Source organism: Heptranchias perlo, chromosome 37 (genome assembly GCF_035084215.1).
Source record: "Heptranchias perlo isolate sHepPer1 chromosome 37, sHepPer1.hap1, whole genome shotgun sequence".
Classification (NCBI taxonomy): Eukaryota; Metazoa; Chordata; class Chondrichthyes; order Hexanchiformes; family Hexanchidae; genus Heptranchias; species Heptranchias perlo.
In genome coordinates, this window is record NC_090361.1 from 3,004,033 (window position 1) to 3,027,502 (window position 23,470).

Sequence of the window (23,470 nt, forward strand, 5' to 3'; positions counted from 1 at the left end):
CCCTTATGTTCATCAGCAGAGTCAGTCACTCAAAGCAAATGCACTCTCACTTACTCCCTTACCAGCTCACTTGCATAACACATGTTCCTTGTGTCTGAGAACTATTCATGACCTATGGCAAGATTTCTGCTGTATACAGTAATAAAGATGCAGTTACCACTGTGTTAAGGGTAACCTAACTCTGGACTCCCTGAAGAAACAGTTGATGATGTGCGTAAGACAATGAATTTTTTAACAAGCATAATATTATAAACAAAGTGACTCTCTAGCCTCAGCTGCTTCCCTCCTCCTTCTATCTGTGTTTCTCCCTTGTGTTCTCTCATGCCACTGAAGACCTGATTGCCAGGTTCTCTCTGTAATTCATCCTCATCTGACTTAGGCACTCCTGAGAGTGTGGAATGAGCAGGCTGTGCCAGCTCATTCCCATTTGAGGACTGCATAGGCTGGGTGAATGCCACATTCTGATACTACCTTCAGGCTTTAGTTGCATGAATGCACCTCCCGGGACAGTCATGCCTCAGCTTTATATCCTCAGGTGGACAGAGATTACATTTCAGTGTTAATTGGCCCCATTGGTTCAATGGAGACCTTCAGGTGGTATCCATCATAACGAAAAGTTTTGTGTCAGCTTTATGACTATTTATTTCAAACCATAAAGAAGTCGTTAGCCTGCCATTTCTCCTTTCTTACACATTCTGAGATTTTCTCTGAAGGATTAATTCATTTTAATATTTAGAAGTGTTTCCCCCCCCCCCTCCCACAACCCCCCTGATTTTTTCACCTCCTTTCCTGAAAGCACTTACTCTTGCTGGAGTACAGTTCCACAGCTGCAGAGTTAGATGTAGAGTAAGGCTCCCTCTACACTGTGCTATCAAACACTTCCAGATTAGTTACAGCGCAGGTTAGATGCAGAGTAAAGCTCCCTCTACACTCTCCTATCAAACACTCCCAGGGCAGGTACAGCACAGGTTAGATACAGAGTAAAGCTCCCTCTACACTGTCCCATCAAACACTCCCAGGGCAGGTACAGCACAGGTTAGATACAGAGTAAAGCTCCCTCTACACTGTCCCATCAAACGCTTTCAGATCAGGTACAGCACAGGTTAGATGCAGAATAAAGCTCCCTCTACACTGTTCCATTAAGCACTCCCATATCAGATAGAGCATGGTTAGATGCAGAGTAAGGTTCCCTCTACACCGTTCCATTAAGCACTCCCAGATCATATACTACATTGGAGTGTAAAGCTCTCTCTACATTGCCCCAGCAATGTGCCTAATCCCAAACATCAGAAAAGTGCCTCCGACTGCATCAGTGCAAATTTATTTGTTTTCCACATCTACCTTTCTGAGTGAGTTATCTAGTTTTGTGCCAGTCTGTGCTGAATTATGGGCAGTTTTGTTTGTGTGAACCCATGCCCACTAGGAACTGAATTGCGACTGCCCCAAACCCAAAAGGCAAAAAAGGGAAGCTTATGTCAGATACCGAGAGCTCAATACTGCAGAAAGCCTAGAGGAATATAGAAAGTGCAGGGGTGAAATTAAAAAGGAAATTAGGAAAGCAAAGAGAGGGCATGAAAAAATACTGGCAAGTAAAATTAAGGAAAACCCAAAAATGTTTTATAAATACATAAAGAGCAAGAGGATAACTAAGGAAAGAGTAGAGCATATTAGAGACCGAAAAGGTAGCCTATGTGTGGAGGCGGAAGATGTGGGTGTGGTTCTTAATGAATACTTTGCATCTGTCTTCACAAAAGAGGGGACGATGAAGAGATTGTAGTTAAGGAGGAGGAGTGTGAAATATTGGATGGGATAAACATAGTGAAAGAGGAAGTATTAAGGGGATTAGCATCTTTGAAAGTAGATAAATCGCCAGGCCTGGATGAAATGTATCCCAGGCTGTTAACAGAAGCAAGGGAGGAAATAGCGGAGGCTGTGACCATCATTTTCGTGGTTCCAGAGAATTGGAGGACTGCTAATGTTGTACCGTTGTTTAAAAAGGGAGTAAAGGATAGACCTAGTAATTACAGGCCAGTCAGTCTAACCTTGGTGCTGGGCAAATTATTGGAATCAATTCTGAAGGACAGGATAAACTGTTAAGGCACAGGTTAATCAAGGACAGTCAACATGATTTGTCTAGGGAAGGTCATGTCTGACAACTTGATTGAATTTTTTGAGGAGGTAACAAGGAGAGTCAATGAGGGTAGTGTGTTTGATATAGTGTACATGGATTTTAGCAAGGCTTTTGACAAGGTCCCACATGGCAGACTGGTCAAAAAAGTAAAAGCTGATGGGATCCAAGGGAAAGTGGCAAATTGGATCCAAAACTGGCTCAGTGGCAGGAAGCAAAGGGTAATGGTCGATGGGTGTTTTTGTGACTGGAAGGCTGTTTCCAGTGGGGTTCCGCAGGGCTCAGTACTAGGTCCTTTGCTTTTTGTGGTATATATTAATGATTTGGACTTAAATGTAGGAAGCTTGATTAAGAAGTTTGGAGATGATACAAAAATTAGCCGTATGGTTGATAGTGAGGAGGAAAGCTGTAGACTGCAGGAAGATACCAATGGACTGGTCAGGTGGGCAGAAAAGTGGCAAATGGAATTCAATCCGGAGAAGTGTGAGATAATGCATTTGGGAGGGCAAACACGGCAAGGGAATACACAAAAATGGGAGGATACTGAGGATACGGAGAGGTATAGAGGAAGTGAGGGTCCTTGGAGTGCATGTCCACAGATCTCTGAACGTAGCAGGACAGGTAGATAAGGTGGTTAAGAAGGCGTACAGGATACTTTCCTTTATTAGCCGAGGCATAGAATATAAGAGCAGAAAGGTTATGCTAGAACTGTATAAAACACTTGTTAGGCCACAGCTTGAGTACAGTTCTAGTCACCACATTACAGGAAAGATGTGATTGCACTAGAGAGGGTGCAGAGGAGATATACGAGGATGTTGCCAGGACTGGAGAATTTTAACAATGAAGAAAGATTGGATAGGCTGGGGTTGTTTCCTTCGGAACAGTGGAGGCTGATTGAGATGCATAAAATTATAAGGGGCTGAGATAGTGTGGACAGGAAGGACCTATTTCCTTAGCAGAGAGGTCAATAACCAGGGGGCATAGATTTAAAGTAATTGGTAGAAGGATTAGAGGGGAGCTGAGGAATTTTTTTTTTTTACCCAGAGAGTGGTAGGGGCAGAAACCCTCATCACATTTAAAGAATTATTGAATATGCACTTGAAGTGCCGTAACCTACAAGGCTATGGAGCAAGTGCTGGAAAGTGGTATTAGGCTGGGTAGCCCTATTTCGAAAGGCACAGATAGGATGGGCCGAATGGCCTCCTTCTGTGCCGTGGATTTTCAATGTTTCTAACCCATTATATGTAGCAGCCTTACAGTCAACAGACAGAGGAGATTTCCATTCCATTAACCTGGGGTGGATTCCATACCTCAGAGGTGAACGGTCAGTGTCTAACTACATCACCTTTGATCCACTCTGCTCTACTAAAGATGCTGATTCTTTATTGGGGCACTGTTCTGTGGGTACCAGTTACTTTCTGGTACCTCTCCTAAGTTGCCATTATTCAAGTGTGAACCGTGAGAATCTCTGTGCTATTTGGCCACAGTCACTGTGCTGTTTGACCTGGCCTCACCCAATGCCCACAGACATGAACTTCCAGCAGGGGCTGCTGATATCTTGCTAAAATGCTAAAAAGAGAAAGGCCGACCAGGGAGATATTTTAGGATGTGGTTATATAGCAGCACAGTAATGTGAAGTGGTTTTGGATGCGTATCAGTGCATATGTTTGTCTCTCTCAGGCTCACAAGGCTGAGACCAATGTTAGTGTCTTGGCTGAAGTCAGCTAATTTGGCACAGATCAGGGATGGAATCTGGGACCTTTGTCTTATTTGGCTCAGCATCACATTGGCTAGTGAATTTACCCAACCAATCCAGCTAGTCCCACTCCCCCCGACCTTTCCCCGTAGCCCTGCAAAAAGAATCAGTTATTCTAATTTTCACAGCATCCTTCAGGAGGTAAATTAAAGAAAAGTAAACACATACTTTTCGTGCTGTTTTGGGAAAAATGATAATTATGGATGGTCCTTTGTGATCAGTGTAGGAGGAGAGAGTGAAGTTTTAGTGGCAGACTTCAACAAGAGTGCTCTACACTACCCTTTAAGATATGTGTTCAGTTTGACCTTTCAGAACATATGATGAAGAGATGAGTCAGGGTTACCCATGATGCATAATCAATGAACACTTAAGTAACTGTTGGCTCCCTTTGGTGTGCCTGTTGGATGAAATGAAGGGATTTTCTGGTGTAATTAGTTAGGGACAAGGGACCTGGTATCAGAGGGAACCTTATCTGAACTGTGCCAATAGGACATAAAAACTCTTTTTTGGTGAAAAAATGGTTTGACTTTTTGAGTTTGTGCAAAGTACAGTACATATTGGGTAAAAGCTGAGAGTCACTCACACAGTCCTGTGCAGCTCTTGCCTGTCAGTGTTGACTCCTATCCATATATCCGGTAAAATCTGGTGTGTGCAGCTCTGTATTGTCCAACCAAAGGCATGTGATGTGTACACCAGTTTACAAGCTCCTTCACTTTAGTTGCATTCTGACTCATGGACATATGAGGCATGGCTCTTGTGCATTTACACCTTATGTTGTTTATAAGAAGATTTTTAAGCAAGTTTGTTTTTTCAAAAATTCACCATGAGAGTATAATGGAGTGTGGAATAAAGACTATGGGGTACAGGGTTTGTGATTTTTTTTATCCCCCCCCTTCCCGTTGGGAAGAATCTTGCCTCCGCCAGCCAAGGTTCAATCCTTAGTTTGTGATGAATTTGGTTAATCTCACCCGGGGCACTAAAATTGGCCTCAATGTCCCTAGGTTAGAGACAGGTTAGCTGAGATGCTGCAGTCTAGCTGTAGAGAATGACGGACTTCAGCAGGTCAGAGAGGTAAGACACATTGCAATCAGCCTGTGCTACAAATGACAAGATATTAGGTTCCCCATGCCAATTAGAATCTCTTGACCTAGACTTAGCTAGAAATCACTGCATGGAATAGACACAAAAAGAGTTCTCAAACATACTTTTCTGAATCAACAGATACAGACAGTGCTGCATTAATATATAAAGGCACAGATAGGCAATGATAAACGGAGACCTGTTCCAGAATATTTTGAACTGTTCCAGAAAGGCTGGGTTATTTGGCCATTGAGACTTTGCTGTACAGCCACATGTGTTTCAGTTCCTTATAGTTTCTTTTCTCAATTATCTCTCCTCCTCCCCTGACTGTGGTGACCCATGCTAGGGTACAGTTATCTTGCCCAAAAGGTATTCTTCATCAGTGAGTGTCAGCAGGCTATTCAAGGGCAGCTAAGTTCAATGTTCACACAGTGATCACTGAATAGTAAACAGGAGATGGAACCGGGGGTGATTTTTCTCTCCCCAACCCAGGGCCACTGAGGACAATTTTAGTGTCCTGGCTGAGACTAACCAACTCGACACAGACCAAGGATTGATCTTGAGGCTTTCTTGGTCTGTGTGGCTCACCACCACACTGAGCAATGGCTCATGTGAGTTTTATGAGTTAATTTATAAGGAGGCAGCTTTTTAGTTTTGGGAACTGTTGCTAATATTTTATTGGGGTTTTTTTTACCTGCAGACAGCAGATGTCCAGTGTTAAATGTGGTATAAATGCTGAGTAATGAGAGCGAGTGTCTGTTTGCTGATTTAATCAGCTAGCTAGAGCCTCCTAATTATATCCATTGTTCATCTTATTGATATAACGGCATCGACCTGACAGTGTATGAGCAGAAGTTTCCTTCAGGGAACAGCTCAATCATTTCCCAAACAGATTATTAGAAACAAGACAACATGGTGTTGAGCAGCGGTCCGTGTACCATGGGATGTGGGTGTAGGTCTGAGTCCGCAATTTTATGCGCGGTGAATTCCCGATCTTTTCAGGGAGAGTGTGTAAAATCTGAGGCTCAGTTACTCCCAGCCACTTTCAATCACTTCCCAATGGCCAGAAATGAAGTAGTATTGACAGAGGCCTGAATGCACAAGCCAGGGATTGAATCTGTAGCCGCCTTGATCTGTATGAATCATATAGTTTTTTTGCTAAAAGGTGAGAGCCTTTTTTTCTCATCTTTCCTTGTCTCCCTGTATTGTTGTGGCTCAGAAGGCAGGCTGGTGATCTGCTCCCAGGCCTCTGCCCTACCCATGCTGATTTGAAATCATCCATGAAGTAGTGCATTGGAGAAGCCTGGATGACATATTCTTCGATATTCACCCTCCTTTGTCTCCCCCTCCCATTGCTAAGATGACTGGTATAAATTGGCAGCCTTTGGAAGTCACAGAGAGAAGATGTAAAAGGATGTAATCCACCTGGCTGGTGCACAGTCTGTTGGAGTTCTGACACGATGCACCACAGAGCGAAACGACATGTGCTCTCACTTGTGAGTTTGCACCCAATTTCTTAAAGAAGTCAGCTGTGCTTTCACAGGGAGGTTGTGAGCACGTGTTGAAGGGACTGCTCCAGAGTCAAGGAACCATCTCCAGCCTGTTCTCTCTACTTTGAAAAGGCACAAGGGAGGGGAGGTTACAGGATGAAGAAAGAGGAAATAATTTTTTTAATCCATAAAGGACAGAATTATTAGGTGAAGGACTACTGTATACTGTTTCATTTAACTGTCAAGTGAAGGACTGTACTTCAATGAAAATCTCCATGCTACTGTCTGTTCTGGAAAATGGGGGCTATTGTCAATGTTGTTCATTTGGTAGCACTCACTTCTGAGTCAGAAGGATTTGGATTCAGGCTTTATTCTAGGACTTGAGCCATCATCTAGGCTGACACTGCAGTGCAATATTGCATTGTGGAGTGCTACATTGCTGTCTTTAAGATTAGATGTTAAACTAAGGCCCTGTCTGCCTGTTCCAAAATGATTGCCATGTTCACCTACATTAACAAAAGTCATTATATTCAAAGCTGTTCTCCTTTCATATGGCTGCCTGAACGTTGATGTTGAAGTTGGTCATCCACTGTATGGTCTCTGGTGATACGGAGTGAGTAGAAGTTATTCTATCAGGGAATGATCTTGGCGAGCGATGGTTCACAAGATGCTCTATGGTTTATATAGCCTCTCTCCAGTCGCAAATTAGGCTTTACTTCGTCTTCCATTTATGAAGCAGATGGTTCATTCATTGTATGTGAAGTGCTTTGAGATGTTTCTGAGCAATGTACTGAGATGCTCTGTAAATGCATGCCTTTCTATCCGTTAGTGCTGGGATCTGAGAGGCAGTATTTGGGTCTGGGAAATTATATATTATTTGTTTTTGGAAAGTCAAACCAGAGACAATGATCGAGTTCCAAGGTGATCTCTCACCTCCCAAAACCAGAGCTAATGCTGCATATTGGGATGGCTCGATGGTGACAGTAACTTGCCATCTGAAATTCTTTTTCACCTGTTATTTTCTTTAGATTTTCTTGATGTTGATTTTTCTGTACTCTTGCTCCCTCTCTTGGGCACGAAGTGCCACATATTGTTCCCTGGCAATGTCAACAGGAAAGATGCCAGCTCCCAGGATGCTGCCATGTCCTCTTTCTAACGACCTGCTCAGAGGCCAAGGCAAGGCAGTCTGGATCAATACAGCTACCCTGGTTGTATAGTAAACAAACCAAGGAACCTGGTGATGTGGCCCTTAAAGTGAAACCAGCTGCTGTACCCAATCTACAGTGAGTGTGTGAGTTAATATTAAGAATCCCACACTATACAAATTTAAAGAAATAAGATTTTTGATTTGTAAAGCAGCAGTTTTCAAACTTTCCTATGCGGGGGAATCCCTGCAAATACTGACACACTCCTGGGAACCCCTGCAAATACTGACACACTCCTGGGAACCCCTGCAAATATTGACACACTCTAGGAACCCCTGCAAATATTGACACACTCCTGGGAACCCCTGCAAATATTGACACACTCCTGGGAACCCCTGCAAATATTGACACACTCCTGGGAACCCCTTCAAATATTGACACACTCCTGGGAACCCCTGCAAATATTGACACACTCCTGGGAACCCCTTCAAATATTGACACACTCCTGGGAACCCCTGCAAATATTGACACACTCCTGGGAACCCCTTCAAATACTGACACACTCCTGGGAACCCCTGCAAATATTGACACACTCCTGGGAACCCCTTCAAATATTGACACACTCCTTGGAACCCCTGCAAATACTGACACACTCCTGGGAACCCCTGCAAATATTGACACACTGTAGGAACCCCTGCAAATATTGACACACTCCTGGGAACCCCTGCAAATATTGACACACTCCTGGGAACCCCTGCAAATACTGACACACTCCTGGGAACCCCTGCAAATATTGACACACTCCTGGGAACCCCTGCAAATATTGACACACTCTAGGAACCCCTGCAAATATTGACACACTCCTGGGAACCCCTGCAAATATTGACACACTCCTGGGGACCCCTGCAAATATTGACACACTTCTGGGAACCCGTGCAAATACTGACACACTCCTGGGAACCCCCTGTAAATATTGACACACTCCACGGACTCCTGAAAATATTGATTAATTCTCGGGACCCCTCATTTCTAACTTCTGAAATACAGTGTCAACTACCCAAAGGAAAATATTGCTATCTGCAGAAAATGTGTTTTATTAGTATACAGCAATTCTGACCGAGTAAGTCAACAAATGCAGAAAAGATGTAAACTACTGAATTCTTGAGACATTGTCCTTGTGATTAGCATTCTTGGTCCTAGATGGTCAGAAATCTGATGACTTTGCTAATCCCCCCCAGGACCCCCTTGTATTCTCCATAGGATTGCTCACATCCCAGCTTGAAAACCTATGGGCCTAGAAATCCGGGTGCTCCTATTTTTGGGCAGGCGGGGAACATGGGGATCAATCCTGAGGGACACCCGATATTGGGTCTCATTACCATTGAGCCGGTGTGCTGCAGACAGTAATAGGCAGCTTGCTGGCAAAGTGGGATTGAAGATAGGGATGCTGTGAGTGATTAAAGGGCACAGGGAAGGGGGTCAACCGGGTCGGGAGGGAGCGGTGGTGATCTGTGGGGGGGAGCGGTGGTGATCTGTGGGGGGGAGCGGTGGTGATCTGTGGGGGGGAGCGGTGGTGATCTGTGGGGGGGAGCGGTGGTGATCTGTGGGGGGTTAGCGGTGGTGATCTGTGGGGGGGAGCGGTGGTGATCTGTGGGGGGTTAGCGGTGGTGATCTGTGGGGGGTTAGCGGTGGTGATCTGTGGGGGGTTAGCGGTGGTGATCTGTGGGGGGGAGCGGTGGTGATCTGTGGGGGGTTAGCGGTGGTGATCTGTGGGGGGTTAGCGGTGGTGATCTGTGGGGGGTTAGCGGTGGTGATCTGTGGGGGGTTAGCGGTGGTGATATGGGAGGGGGGTGATCTGGGGGGGGGAGTGGTGGTGATCTGTGGGGGGGAGCGGTGGTGATATGGGAGGGGGGTGATCTGGGGGGGGGAGTGGTGGTGATCTGTGGGGGGTGCTGTGATCTGGGGGGGATTGTGGTTTGGCTGGCAGCCGCCCATGTTCTCTGAATGTGGGCTCAGGTTGACCACTTCTTCACCTCCTGCCCCACATTCAGGTAAGTATATTTCAAAACCTTACCTTGTCCCAGTTAAATGCAATTTGGATTGTTTTTCAATGAATCATTTCAGCAAAAGAGTTCAGGTTTTTATTAGACGCAGCTCACCTTAGCGGTCAGAAATGATACTGAAACCTCTTAGTCTGTTCCTGCCCCACAAAACATCTGTTAGTGACACAAACACACAACAGTCTTGAGATACAAGATCTTCAAGTACAGATATCAAAATTTAACTATTCCTTCTATCACTTAACATTGAAAGAAAAAAAAGTGACTATTAAAGAAGGAAAGTTTTGCATTTATGTAGTGCCTTATCACATATCTCAAAGTGTTTCATGCACAATGAATTCATTTAAAGTGCAGTGACCTTTGTTATGTAGGCAAACATGCAGCCATTTTCTATAGAACAAGATCCCACAAACAGCGATGAGATGAATGACAATTAATCTGTTTTTGGTAGTGTTGGTTGGGGACGGTAAATTGGTCAGAACACCAGTAGAACTCCCTGCTCTTCATTAAATAATGCCATCCACCTGAACTGCCGGTCTAGATTAGGTGCTGAGAATGTTTGATGTGACAGTGGAGGGATTTACTTGCAATGAGAGATCTTGGTGATGACATTGTGTTCCATTCCCTTTGTATTCTAAGGAATGGACCTACATGTATGTGTGCGTGTTGGCTCAGTTGGTAGCACTCTCACCTCTAGGTCATAAGTTTTGGGTTCAGTCCCAAGAGTATTTATCTCGGCTGATACGCCAGTGCAGTACCTCAGTACTAAGGAAATGCTGCCTTGTCGGACATGCCGTCCTTCAGACAAGACATTTAACCGTGGTCCCGTCTGTTGAAGGGGATATTAAAGATATCATATCACTGTTGGTAGAAGAGCACTGAGCTTTCCTGGCCAACATTCCTCCCTCAGACAATACCACAAAAAAACATATTAACTGAACATTCATCTCTGTTGTTTATAGGATGTTGGTGCTGCTTTGCCTACATAATAGTAGTTTCTGCATCTGTGAATTGCTTTGAGATATGGTAAGGCATTATATAAAAACAAGTATGATTAACTTATTGTCCGCAACACATTATATTTAAAGTCCTCACCGTCATCTTCAGAACCTTACACAGGCTCACGTCACCAAATCTCTGCCACCTCTTCCAGCCTTATATCCCTTCCTTCACCTTTAGGTTCTCTGATTCTCCTGTTTTATGCACCCGCCCCCTCCTCTTCCTATGATCCACCAGTGGCATTAGAGCATTCAGTCACTGAGCCTGTACTCTGGAACTCCCTCCCTAAACCTCATTGTCTCTCCTCTCTCTACCTTTAGAAACCTACTTAAAGCCCATCTTTTTGACCAAGCTTTCAGTTACGTTTCCGAATTGCATTCTCTATGGCTCAGTATCTATTCCTGTTTCTATCCTCATTGTGAAGCACCTTGGCACATTTTTTACATTACGGGTGCTATACAAATGTAAGTTGTTGTGTGTGGTTACTGCAATGTTAGGAAGGCAGTCCCTCTCAGGCTAGTGTGTGTGGTATATTGTTTTGTAAAGGACCAATTCTGCACCCCTGCCACCCTCCCCTCTCTGCCCCCCCCACCCCACGTACAGACATGCATAGAGTTATTTTGGCAAAGCAGAGGCCTGGAGTAAAAAGAAAGTTGGGTGATAATCACTCTCAGGGCTACTTCTGCCCACCTCCACACGCCAAAGGAAACCTAAAATGAGTGGAAACAAACAAGTTTGTTTGAAAAGCTTACTCTTCTCATCTACCTTGTAAAACTCGGGATGTATCACTGGCACAAACACACACACACACACACACACACACGTGTAGTTGCTTCAGTTGGTGGTGAGTTTCTTATTCTAGCAAAGTAAGCCTTGTTTTAAAGCAGAGCTTATGTAGGTCAACAAGTAGAGGATGCTGCAGCTTTAATAATTCATGGTGTTCTCTAGTTAGTACAGAGAAACAGAATGGATCAACTGAACTCGCCACTTGTATTCACTCCAATATGTAACATGGGATTGAGATTTAAATCTTCTCTTGGTTGACTTTAATAGGTTCTGATAAGTGCTGTAAGAATCACAATCATTTCAGTCCCCACCACCACATAATTAAAGGGAGTTTGTATTCTGCGGAACTGCTACATATTCCCAAATGTTATAAAACGAGGTAGTTAGACACTTACGGGCTGATTTTAACTTTCAACGGTAGAGGAAATCAGGTGGTAGCAGATCGGCCACCCGTTATACATCCCACCCGATTCTTTTTTCAATTGTCTTCAATGGAAAGGAAAATCAGACATGGTGTGTAAGGGGCGGGGTGTGTAATGGGCGGGATGTATAATAGGCAGGGTGTATAATGGAGGGGTATTCCCCAGATCCCCTATAAATGAATGACCAGTTGGCACGGATAGGGATGGGGGCAACATATGGAAGCAATGTGTACAACTCTAAATTTCTTGCGTATAGCCCTACTCAGAATGATCCCATCCATGGTCAGTAAGAATGGGTTCAAATCCCCTAGTTGCGATTAGGCAATTTTTAGAAAAGAAAATGTATTTAAAATTCCATCCTCCCCCTCCCCCAGTAATAGATTCTCTGCTGCTACTGGGAGAAAGAAGTTTTAAAATACGAAGAAAAATCATTCATTCCCAAATGACAAATTGAGAGTGGTTTTCAATTCAGCAAAAATGCAATGCCATCTTTTTTTCTCTTTTTGTAGCTTTTTCTCTCTCTATCTTTCATTTTTCTTTTATTTCTCTCCCTTCTGTTCTTCCCACCTCCATTTTTCCCCCTCTCTCCTTTTCCTGCTTCTTTCCTCCTGCTGTCTTTCTCTCAACCTTTCTGTCTGTATCTCTCTCACCCCTTTCTCTCTTGCATTCTCTTTCTTTCTCTCCCTTTCTTTCTCATTCTCTCCCTCCCTTTTTCTGATTCGATCCTGTTCTCTCTCTCCCTTTGTTTCCTTTTCTCGCTTTCTTTTCTTCTCTTTCCTCATGTTTACCTTCCCCCTCTCTCTTGCCCCCTGTTCCCCTTTCTGTCTCTTGCTTTCTTTGTCTTCCTCTACTCTATCTCCATTTTTTTTCCTCCTCTTTTCCTTTCTGTCCCATCCCCTTTCTGTCTTTCTTTCATGCCCTCTCATAAGTTGTAACATCACAGTGAACACTATTTCTGCCACAACCCTTCCTCACGTTTGTTATGCCGGATGCTAGGGAGCAAACCATTCCAGACATCACTTGAGATACCTCTGAATTACTGAGTAAAACCTGCTGTATATGGATGCCAGTTTGGCAGGTATTTCAGGAGCTGCAACGTTATTACATCTCAGTGTTTATCTCACAGGGGTTTGCAGCACTGTATTGTTATCCTGTGTGGTTCCATGCAGCCTTTATCTGTGAAACCCTGTGTAATTGCTCAGAGACCTTGATGTGCGGTGTGTTGCTGTGGTGTCGATCGAGGTGTGTTTCCTAACCAGCCACCTCAGATATCACCTGTCAAACAGTACAGAAGTTGCTGTACTCTATGGTCAGTAAAGCTGTTCTTTTTATTATGCTAGAGAAGATGCTGAACTCAGGATGTTTTATAAGTGACTCATAACATTCAAATATTAATCGCCTTATATTGGCTGGAATGTTGAGATTCTGGCATGTCATGCCAGACGTGTGTTTGGGTCTGTAATTCCCTGAATGATAAGTTCCTGATCTCAGCTATACCATTGCTAAGGAACTGAGTGCCACCTATGAGAGGTGGGGATTGGCTGGTAATAGAGCAGCAGTAACAAAGATCAGCCCATGGACCTGCTCATGTTCTCCCATCACCGTCTCTTTGCATCCCTTCAGTCTGGCTTTCATCCTGTCCACAGTACTGAGACTGCCATGGTCAAAGTCATATATGATATTTCATGTGAATGTGACCATGGTGTGTTAATCCTCGTCATCGGCCTTGACTTCTTTGTAACTTTCAACACAGTCAACCATTATTCTCCTCCATCTCTTTTCCTTCAGTCATGGCTCAGCCGGAAACACTTTTGCCTCTGAATCAGAAGATTGTGGGTTCAAGACTCACTCCAGAGACTTGAGCACAAAATCTAGGCTGAAACTTCAGTGCAGTACTGAGGGAGTGCTGCATTGTCATAGGTACCGTCTTTTGGATGAGACGTTAAACCGAGGCCCCATCTGCCTTCTCAGGTGGATGTAAAAGATCCCACGGCACTATTTGAAGAAGAGCAGGGGAGCTCTTCCCCGTAGTACCTGTGACAAAAATGACCTAGGCTTGAATCCAGCTGAGAGGAAAATCTCCTATGTTTGTTACGCACAAAGGTCCTATGTTAAAGTAAATTAAGGAGGAAGACTGGTGTGGTGCAGTGGCCAATTCTTGTGCCCCGACTGCTGCTCTAGTTGCTGACCTCTCACCTCCTGGAACGTGGATTCAAATTTAATCCAGATCTAAGACACCATAGGCCTACAGCACCCATCTGGCAGCCTCACTAAAAGGATATTTTTTTTGAGGTATGAGGAATTGAGGAGTTTTGTTTATAGCTGGTGAACTTGGTCCCTTCCTAGACAGTTTGCTTTGCCAGCTCACTGCCAGCAGGAGGTGCAGGCAGTTTTGATTTCACTAGTAGAGCACTTGTAATGGGATAAGGGGGAAGTTTCAGTCGCGATATGCTCAATAAATACAATTCACAAAGGAATTTATGGTCAGTGTATGGGTGAAGTTGTCCCATCACATGTAGATTGAGTAACTCTCCTTGTCTTCCGGTTCCTTTCTTGTTGCACTACTTGGGTACTGCTTTGAGTTCTTCAACCATTGTAAACTTTGCCAACAGGCATGAAAACTGCCCAAATGATGGGATTCTGGGGTCTCCTTTTCTCACACTGTGGAGCTCATGAACTTCAAATGATTTCCACAATGATGTTATTCATGCTGGCTTTTAAAACAAAAACATTTAAATAAATCAACAGATCGGACAGATAAGGACACAGCTCATTTGGGATAATGCACCACCCACTGTAATACTGAGGCATACAGATCTGGAAGGTCCTATCTTCCATCTCTGATTTTGGCTAGAGCAGCAGTTGGGGCATGAGAATTGGTGAGTGTCCCTTAGAAAGAATCAACCAGGGAGTTTGCTTTTGATTGCTATCCAGTCACTCTGCTAGAAAGTGCATGTGTGGTGGCGTCCGGTGAAGACTGCATCAAGCTTGGCTGTGATATCTCCATGGTAAAGTAGTCTGCTGACATTCACTATTTAGAATTACACAAGAAAAATAGCTACTTGGGCAGGACACCAGAAAGCCAGTGCTTGTATACTGTACTCCAGCAAGAGATACAGCCTCCTCTCCCCTTCCTTCCTTCCTTTGCCCTCTTCTATTCTCCTTTCCTCCTTCTACCCTCCTCTCCCCTTCTCCTTCCTTCTCTTCTTTCCCTCCTCCCCTCTTGTCCCCATTACTCCCTTCCTCAGTGAGGATATAGGGAGGAGGAAGAGCATGTGAACTGGTGTGTTTGGGGTTTAGGAGGAAAAAGAGAGGAAAGTTCAGAGGAGTGCTAATCATAGTAGCATTGATAAAATAGAGAGAAAGGAATGTGTGCATATTTATGAATATGCATCTCCTAGAGAGCTGGAAGAGGAGAACTATCTGACCCTGCACCAGACGGAGGCAGGAGTAGTGGGAATGTGGTTCCTGGGCTAATATAAACTGACAGCTAATTTCATTTTTCCTTTCTTCCTTTCAGAGCAATGATGCCTTAGGGAACACCTGGAACTGGCTGTATTTCATCCCCCTCATCATCATTGGGTCCTTTTTTATGCTGAATCTTGTCCTTGGTGTCCTGTCAGGGTAAGTAGCTCCTGGTCTATCTGTCTCTCGCTTTGCAAGATTTAGCTGCCTGACTTGAATGTCCAGATCATTGTAAGATGTGCCAATTAATGAAAGCAAACTTGTCCCATTTGATATGTGGTGTTACAGAGCGGGAAATTTTGTTCAGTAAGGTGGTTTGATGGATATAATCTTTTTGATATGTTTTGTGGGTTTTTTTCCCGCCGTCTTTGATCTGCTTGGCTTTGACACTTTTGGCATGAGGGTCGAAGAAGGCCATCTTTACTCTCCCTTTGTAACTGCCTGCTAGGAGGTTCTGAATAGCAGTCAGATATGATTCTCCACAACAATTCTGCCTCCCCTTCTCACCCCTCTCCCGTCACCCCTCCCCCCCACCCCATACCTCCCCCAGGGAGTTGCCATAATCTCCTCATGCCAGCTTGCTCAGGATAACTTGAATCAGGGACTGAGTGTATGAGAAAGAAACTAACATTCTTTACTTTCATCTCCACTTCATGGGCCTGAGCTTTAGTATTGTAACACTCCAGTTTTAAGAAACACACCAGGCCTCTTTACAGCAAATACAGTTATGCTCTGACAGTTCTGTATTGCTTTTTGTATAAATTCTGTCAAATTTTTCTGTAAATTATTTACCAATAAACTATCTTAAATGGGTTTGGAGGAGCCTCAACCACATTGGTCGCATCAGAATACAAAAGGCCACAAGTATGGCTGGTGTAGGAAAAGGAAGTGCCGCACTGGTTGCAGTAGGGAGTGCCCCAACAAGAGTCAATACCTTCAGCAGAGAAAGAGACAAAACTAAGGGGGGAAAAAAATGCACTATGTTTCATTACGTTTTTGTAAAATGAAATGGGCAACTCACCACCACAAAGTAACATTAGTAGTTGTAAAAGTAGACAACAGGCAGGCAGTGGTCTCCAAGGAGGCCAATCACGAGTTTTAGAGCAACTGCAGAACATTTCAGGGTTTGTTTGCCTCAGCAGAGATTTCACTGCATTTTTAGTTTATTTATTTTTTTACCATTTTAAAAAATCCAGTGTTCACTGATTCATCAAGGAGACAGCTGTTTCCTTCAGTGATTTGTCTGGAGATGTTTAATCATGTTTAAGGGTGTTTAGCACTGGAAGAAAGTAAGATAAATAGAACTGTCATTGGTGTGGTTCACATGAATAATTCATATTGAATAAAGCGTCTTGAGTTATGAGATTAGAATATACTTTTACATTTGTGTTGGGGCTTCAAGGGAGGCAGCACTTAACTGGAGACGAGTAACCTCTGAATACCCCCTCTCCTTTTTACTTCTGTAGCATGTTACTGGTGATTTTGGGACCTGTTGGAAGGCCAATAGAAAATAAAGCTTATTTTCTGAGTTTCTGACCTCCATTCTAAACCTCCCCGAGTTGGGTCCCTGATGTCTTCATGTGACAAAAGTCTTATCATTTATTTTCCATTGTCAGGACAGGTGTACATAGGAACACAGGAACAGGAGTAGCCACTCAAGCCTGTTTTGCCATTCAGTGAGATCATGGTTGATCTGTGACCTGACTCCATATACCCGCCTTAGCCCTATATCCCTTAATACCTTTGGTTAACAAAAGTCTATCAATCTCAGATTTAAAATTAACAATTGCCGTTTATGGAAGAGAGTTCCAAACTTCTACCACCCTTTGCGTGTAGAAGTGTCTCCTAACTTCACTCCTGAAAGTCCTGGCTCTAATTTTTAGGCTATGTCCCCACTGTCCTAGACTCCCTAACCAGCGGAAATAGTTTCTCTCTATCTACCCTATCAGTTCGCCTAATATCTAGAAAACTTTGATAGAATCACCCCTTAATCTTCTAAATTCTAGAGAATACAACCCTAGTTTGTGTAATCTCTCCTCGTAATTTAACCCTTGGAGTCCAGGTATCATTCTAGTAAATTTACGCTGCACTCTCTCCAAGGCCATATATCCTTCCTAAGGTGCGGTACCCAGAACTGAACACTGTAGTCCAGATGTGGTCTAACTAAGACTTTGTATAGCTGTAGCATAACTTCTAGCTCTTTGTCTTCTAGTCCTTTAGATATAAAGGCCAGCATTCCATTAGACTTTTTGATTATTTTCTGTATCTGTCCATGATATTTTAATGATCTATGTACATCGACCCCTAAGTCTCTTTGGACCTCCACTGTTTTGAGCTTTTCACCATTTAGAAAGTACTCGGATTTATCCTTTTTAGGTCCAAAGTGGATGACCTCACACTTGCCTATATTGAAATCCATTTGCCACAGTTTTGCCCATTCACTTAATCTATTAATATCTCTCTGTAATTTTATGCTTCCATCTACACTGCTTATAATGCTGCCTATCTTTGTGTCATCGGCAAACTTGGATATGTGGCTCTCTATTCTGTTATCTAAGTCGTTAAGAAATACAGTGAATAGTTGAGGCCCCAACACAGATCCCTGTGGGACACCGCTACTCTCATCCTGCCTATTTGAGTACCTGGCCATTATCCCTACTCTCTGTATCCTGCTGCTCAGCAAATTTCCTAACCAGGTGAATAATTTGCTCTCAATTCCATGAGTTTCAACTTTTACTAACAGTCTCTTATGAGGGACTTTATCAAATACCTTCCGGAAGTCCATATAAACAACATCCATAGTCATTCCCCTGTCCACTACTTTAGTCACCTCTTCAAAAAATTCAATCAGGTTCACCAGGCATGACCAGGCATACAAATCCATGCTCTCTCTGATCAGCTGAAAATTTTCAAGGCGTTCAATCACTCGATCCTTAATTATAGACTCTAGTAATGTACCATGAACTGGGTATTGACAGCATGCTATCAACGCAAGAGCACCTGAAAATATGCACCTGAGATAAGGCAAGCAGTGCTGTGTCAAAGGATCTTTAGAGACTGTTCAAAAATAACAATGCAATGCTGCCTTTTCTCCACACTTCCTCATAATCCTCCATCCATGCCTGAAAGCATGGACTCTTGCTGGGTACAGTTTCATTAAGGATACCTGCCCTCAACTATCTCGCCAAATGGCCATTCTTCATATATGACCTGGTCAGTGAAGGTAAATAGAGTTTTGAATCAAGTTGGGACAACTGAGTCCATTCAAACTTCATGCAGTGTACACATACACAGAATTATTAGCAGGGGTCAATAAATAACAAGCAACAGTGGGAACTTTGGCCTTCCCTATCCCAGGAACGTTGAGGTTGATTGTAGCACCCTGATGCCCCTTGCCAACTGAACTATTGGGTAAGCCAACAACTCAGTCACAGCATCGAAGCGGTTAAAGCAGCCTCTGATAGTGAAGGGTGAACAGAATTGAGAGATCATAAATCAAATCAGCCACTCCCTCAATCCATAAACAAATTTACATTGTGAAATGGACCCCTGTGATTCTGAAAGTTTTTGTATTTATTTCTTATAATGTAATCTGAATTTTGTACAATATAAAGGCTACAGTTCATTTTACTTTGGTGATCTTAGAATTAGCAACTAATAGGTCCTAGTTTTGAGCAATAAGATTAAGGAAGTTGTTTGGAAAAGAAGAGACTTTGAAGTAATTTAAGTGACGTTTTCACAATTATGAAATTATTTAACAAAGTTGATCCAGGTAAGTTGCTGAGTAGTGAAGGGTTTAAATACCAGAGGATAAAGTTAAAAAATTGGATATTGGAGGTAAGAACGTAAGTCAGGTGAAAGGGTAATAACATTGTGGAATAGCTTACCAGGAAGGACAGTAAAATGGATAGAACAAATGGGTTCAAAATCTTAATTGTATCCATATGATTTATATCAATTAGAGTTAATTGTATTCAGGTAGCTCTTATCAATTGAGGACTTTCTTGTATCTGTTTATCGAGGGGGTGCACAGTGGGTAATATGGATCTCTGTGAATAAAAGCTTGGAAGCAACTGAAGACCAGGCTCTAGTATTCTATCCTTCACCGGGCTATCCAATTTATTATACAAGAGGCAATTTTTTATTGTATTTGTTCTCGGGATGTGGATGATGCTGGGAAGGCCATTTATTGCCCATTCCTAGTTGCCCTGAAAAGATGGTGGGCCCTCTCCTTGAACCACTGCAGTCCTTGTGGTGTTGATACTCCCACAATGGTGTTAGGTAGGGAATTACAAGATAGTGACCCAGTGATGATGAAGGAACGGCAGCTACTCTGACTCTCCTTTGGCACTCAACTCTTGCCTCCATGTCTGGATCGAGGCTGTAGTGAGGTCCCACCCCTCCGTGGTTTTGGTGGAACCCAAACTGAGTGGCAATAAGCAGATTATTGGTGAGTAGGTGTTGCTTGATGGCACTATTGATGACTGCTTCCATCACTTTACTGATGATTGGGAGAAGACTGATATGGTGGTAATTGACTGGGTTAAATTTGTCCTGTTTTTTGTGGATTGGACATACCTGGGCAATCTTCCACATTGCCGGGTAAGTGCCAGTGCCATAGTTGTACTGGAACAGCTTGGCTAGGGGAGCAGTTAGCTCTAGTGCTCATATCTTCACCACTACACTGGGATGTTGTCAGGGCCTGTAGTCTTTGCTGTGTGCAATGCAATGCCACTTCTTGATATCATGTGGAGTGTCCCAAATTGGTTGGTCACTGTTACCTGTGATGATGGGGACCTCGGAAAGAGGCTAAGAAGCATCATCTACTCAGTTCTTTTGGCTAAAGACACTTGCAAACACTTCAGCCTTAGATGCATTTATGAAAAGAAAAAGATTAAGGAATATGGTGAGAAGATGAGTGGAGGGTTGAGATCATCAAAAAAGGGCAAGCGTGTTGGAAACAAAGGCCTTTCTCCTGTTCCTAAAAAGTCTTTGTGTTTATATTCTGCTCCGTTCCTTTATCTTTGACTGTAATTTCCAGTTGTGTGTAGTACTTGAATGGATGCCAAATTCATCCAGTTTTGGCATAAATTGGATCCTTGTGTAATCAAGAGCTTTGTTTTAGTTCCTCTCACGCCTACTAAGAATGAAAGTCCAAGTGTTTGATGGCTCCTGTGTAACCTAACTGGAGCCAGCATATGCTGAACAATGTGTAGGCAGCTACCAGTGAGATACTGATACTGGCACTGCCACCAAGGCTGATGCAATGCACAGCCAGTACACCAATACTCTGGTTTCATCCAAAGCTCGGACTGGCAAGATTCCCACTCCCGTCACAAATCTTAATGGTATCTCCTCACTACAGGACAGAGAGAAAAGGATAGTATAGTGTACACTTGTGTCCAGTGCCAACTTTGTACTACCAGCAGGTTCCAAACAGAATTACTACTCTCCTAGGTTACCTTTTACCTAAGATATTGTACATTAATAGTTTTCTCTTCTAGTTTTCTCTCATCCTCTCCTGAAGGTACTCATTCTTGCTAGGCTACAATTGCATAGGTGATGGCAATTTTCTGCTGCACTACCCAACTGACCATTCATTATGTGTGAGCCTAGACAATAAATGTCAGCTCTGGGGTTTTCAGCCAATTGTAACTACCCAATTACTCCCTGGCTGAGATCAACTAATTCAGTACAAACTGAACAGTGTCCTTACCCACTAAATCATTCCATGACCTCTACTGATCTTGTTTTATGGGCTCTGATTTTCATTCCCTCCATCCAACGGGACCTGGGCAGTAATACCTGAAAATTGTGATATTTCGCACCCACCACTATTTCGGTTCGGCTTCTGTATGGGTGGACCAGGGCCTCGCCTGTTTTAGGCGTGAGCCTATTTGTAATATGCTAATCAGGGTCGTATTACATAGATAGGACCCCAACACAGTTTTGAGATGCCAATGGGCAGAGGGTACACCACACACACTCCACCCATTGGTACCAGGCGTTGAGCGACCCAACCAACGATCCTTAAAGGCTGCTCAGGAAAAGGCACCTTTTTCTTTTTCTTTCAGATTTCTGTGGGGTCAGGAGAAGCTTAACCCTGCAAAATCTTCCCTTCCCGTCCGTCCACGTCCCCCCACAATTGCTCCCCCCTCCTCCAGATAAAATTCCCTGTTCGGCTTGGTGTCGGAGCTGCCAGAATCTACGTCCCCTTCAACTGCCAAGAACAGTGGTTGAACCTCGCTGGCAATATTGAAATGTGGCTCTGGCCTCTCGCAGGGACTTTGGGCGGGTGGCACAAGTGCTCCTCCCATCACTCACCTGAAATCCGCCCAAAGTCAGAATTGACCAAATAGGGTTTTATAATCATGCGCAAATGTGCTTATTCCCAAGGGGCTTTTTTTTATTCGTTCATGGGATGTGGGCGTTGCTGGCAAGGCCAGCATTTATTGCCCATGGCTCTTTTGCATCCATCGAAGGCATAAAGGGACTAATACCTGACATCTTGTACTGATTGTTATTTTAAATATCGCCTGTGGGTGAAATTGTATCGACTGTGGTTTGGAGCAGCAGAGCGAGGGGGAGGAGGAGGAAGATGAGCTTTGATCAGTTGAGGTTAGCAGCCAACTAATGTTTTATTAAGTTCATCTGATCAATAACCATTTGAACCGTTGACTTGATTACCACCTGATAATGTAACCAATCTCAGCAACTTTGTTGTTGCGAAGATAACATTTTGGTGATTTCCCTGCCAACTGCTCTTCTGACAATGAAGTGAAGATCCTGTTGAAGGGTCAGCCAACCATTATAACCAGCTTCAATCCCTGGTCTATGTTGAGTTAGCTAACTTCAGCCATTGCAATAGTGGGAGTGCTGCAATTGGCTTCACCGTCTCTCAGGTAGGGAGGGGAAAAATCAGCTAAGATTCCTCACTCTGATCACCATCAAATGACCTCTGATGCAAATGTGTGACTGTTGGTGTGGAGTAAGGTCAGGACTGGGCTCAGCTGCGAATTCCCTTGAGGTAAAATAACTTACCAACATTCACTAATTAACTTTACACAACTGGGAAAAGTATCAGGTGATCTGCACCACAGCAAGCGTCAGTGGTTTCAGGAGAGAAGGGCAAAAATGCAGCACTTACTGAAAAAGGATTTTACTGAAATGTGCAATCTTAACAGACAGATTCCCATTACTAAGTCCATGTACATCAGTTAGAGAGTATTGGTTGCCTCCCATGTTATGCAGATCCCTCTTGCCCTTGCAATCTGGAGGTCTCTCCGTAAACTTTGCCACATTTCTTCATATTTTCAAAAGCTTCATCAAAACCATACCTCTGGACACCTCCCCCAACTCTGCTTCAGTATCCAAATCCCCTTGTAAAAGCACCTTTTAGATGTTTCACCATATTAAGGGGGGAAATTCTCCTTCATGATCCTGGCTGAAATCGGATGTGATTGCAGTGGAGAATGCGGGAAAATTTGTGCGGTAGCTTCCCCGACCCCCATCCCGCTGGTGACTGCAGTGACTGCTTCAGTGCTACCTCACTGAGTCTGTGATTACATTTTCTATTTAGTGTGGTAAAAATATGCTTGCTTGAAGATATTGCGTAAAGGTGACATCAGGCAGGAGCAAATGATCAAACAAAGTTGCATTGAGATTTTTTTTAAATGTGGTTCTTTTCAAAAATTGAATTAATGTCACACATAGAGTTATGTACAGTAGCTATACTGAGATTGTTTTGCATATAACATGCACATTTTTACCTACATGCATTATAAGAAATAATCAATACACTTCTGTGTTATATAAGAAATCAATCTCTTCATCCCTTCAGTGACCTGGACCAGTTGTACTTAATGAAGGCCATCTTCCCTTCATTAGACCTCAGTAATCTTGCTGCTCTATGTATCTCAGGGCCTCCATTTGTGGCCTGCCTGGTTTAGCTGGGGTTCAGTTGCCTCCTCTTATCTTGCTTTACAGAAAAAGAAAGCAAGGGAATGTTGTTAGAAGGCAGGATTATCTCAGCTTCCATGCAGCCTGATAGAACTATTGGTCCAACAGTTTTTTTTCTCTTCACTTGGCAACCACTCACTGTGGCACAGTTGAAAGCAGGAATTTCAGACCCACATCAAC

The 23,470-nt window shown here is 43.5% G+C and overlaps 1 protein-coding gene across 1 annotated transcript in view; it reads left to right on the top strand.

The window, feature by feature from the left end:
- Nucleotides 1-23,470, top strand: part of LOC137304234 (voltage-dependent P/Q-type calcium channel subunit alpha-1A-like) — a 503,508-nt gene that overhangs the window by 268,850 nt on the left and 211,188 nt on the right. The window contains 1 exon segment of the mRNA XM_067972791.1: nucleotides 15,387-15,490. Coding sequence (XP_067828892.1) covers nucleotides 15,387-15,490 — 104 coding nt within the window.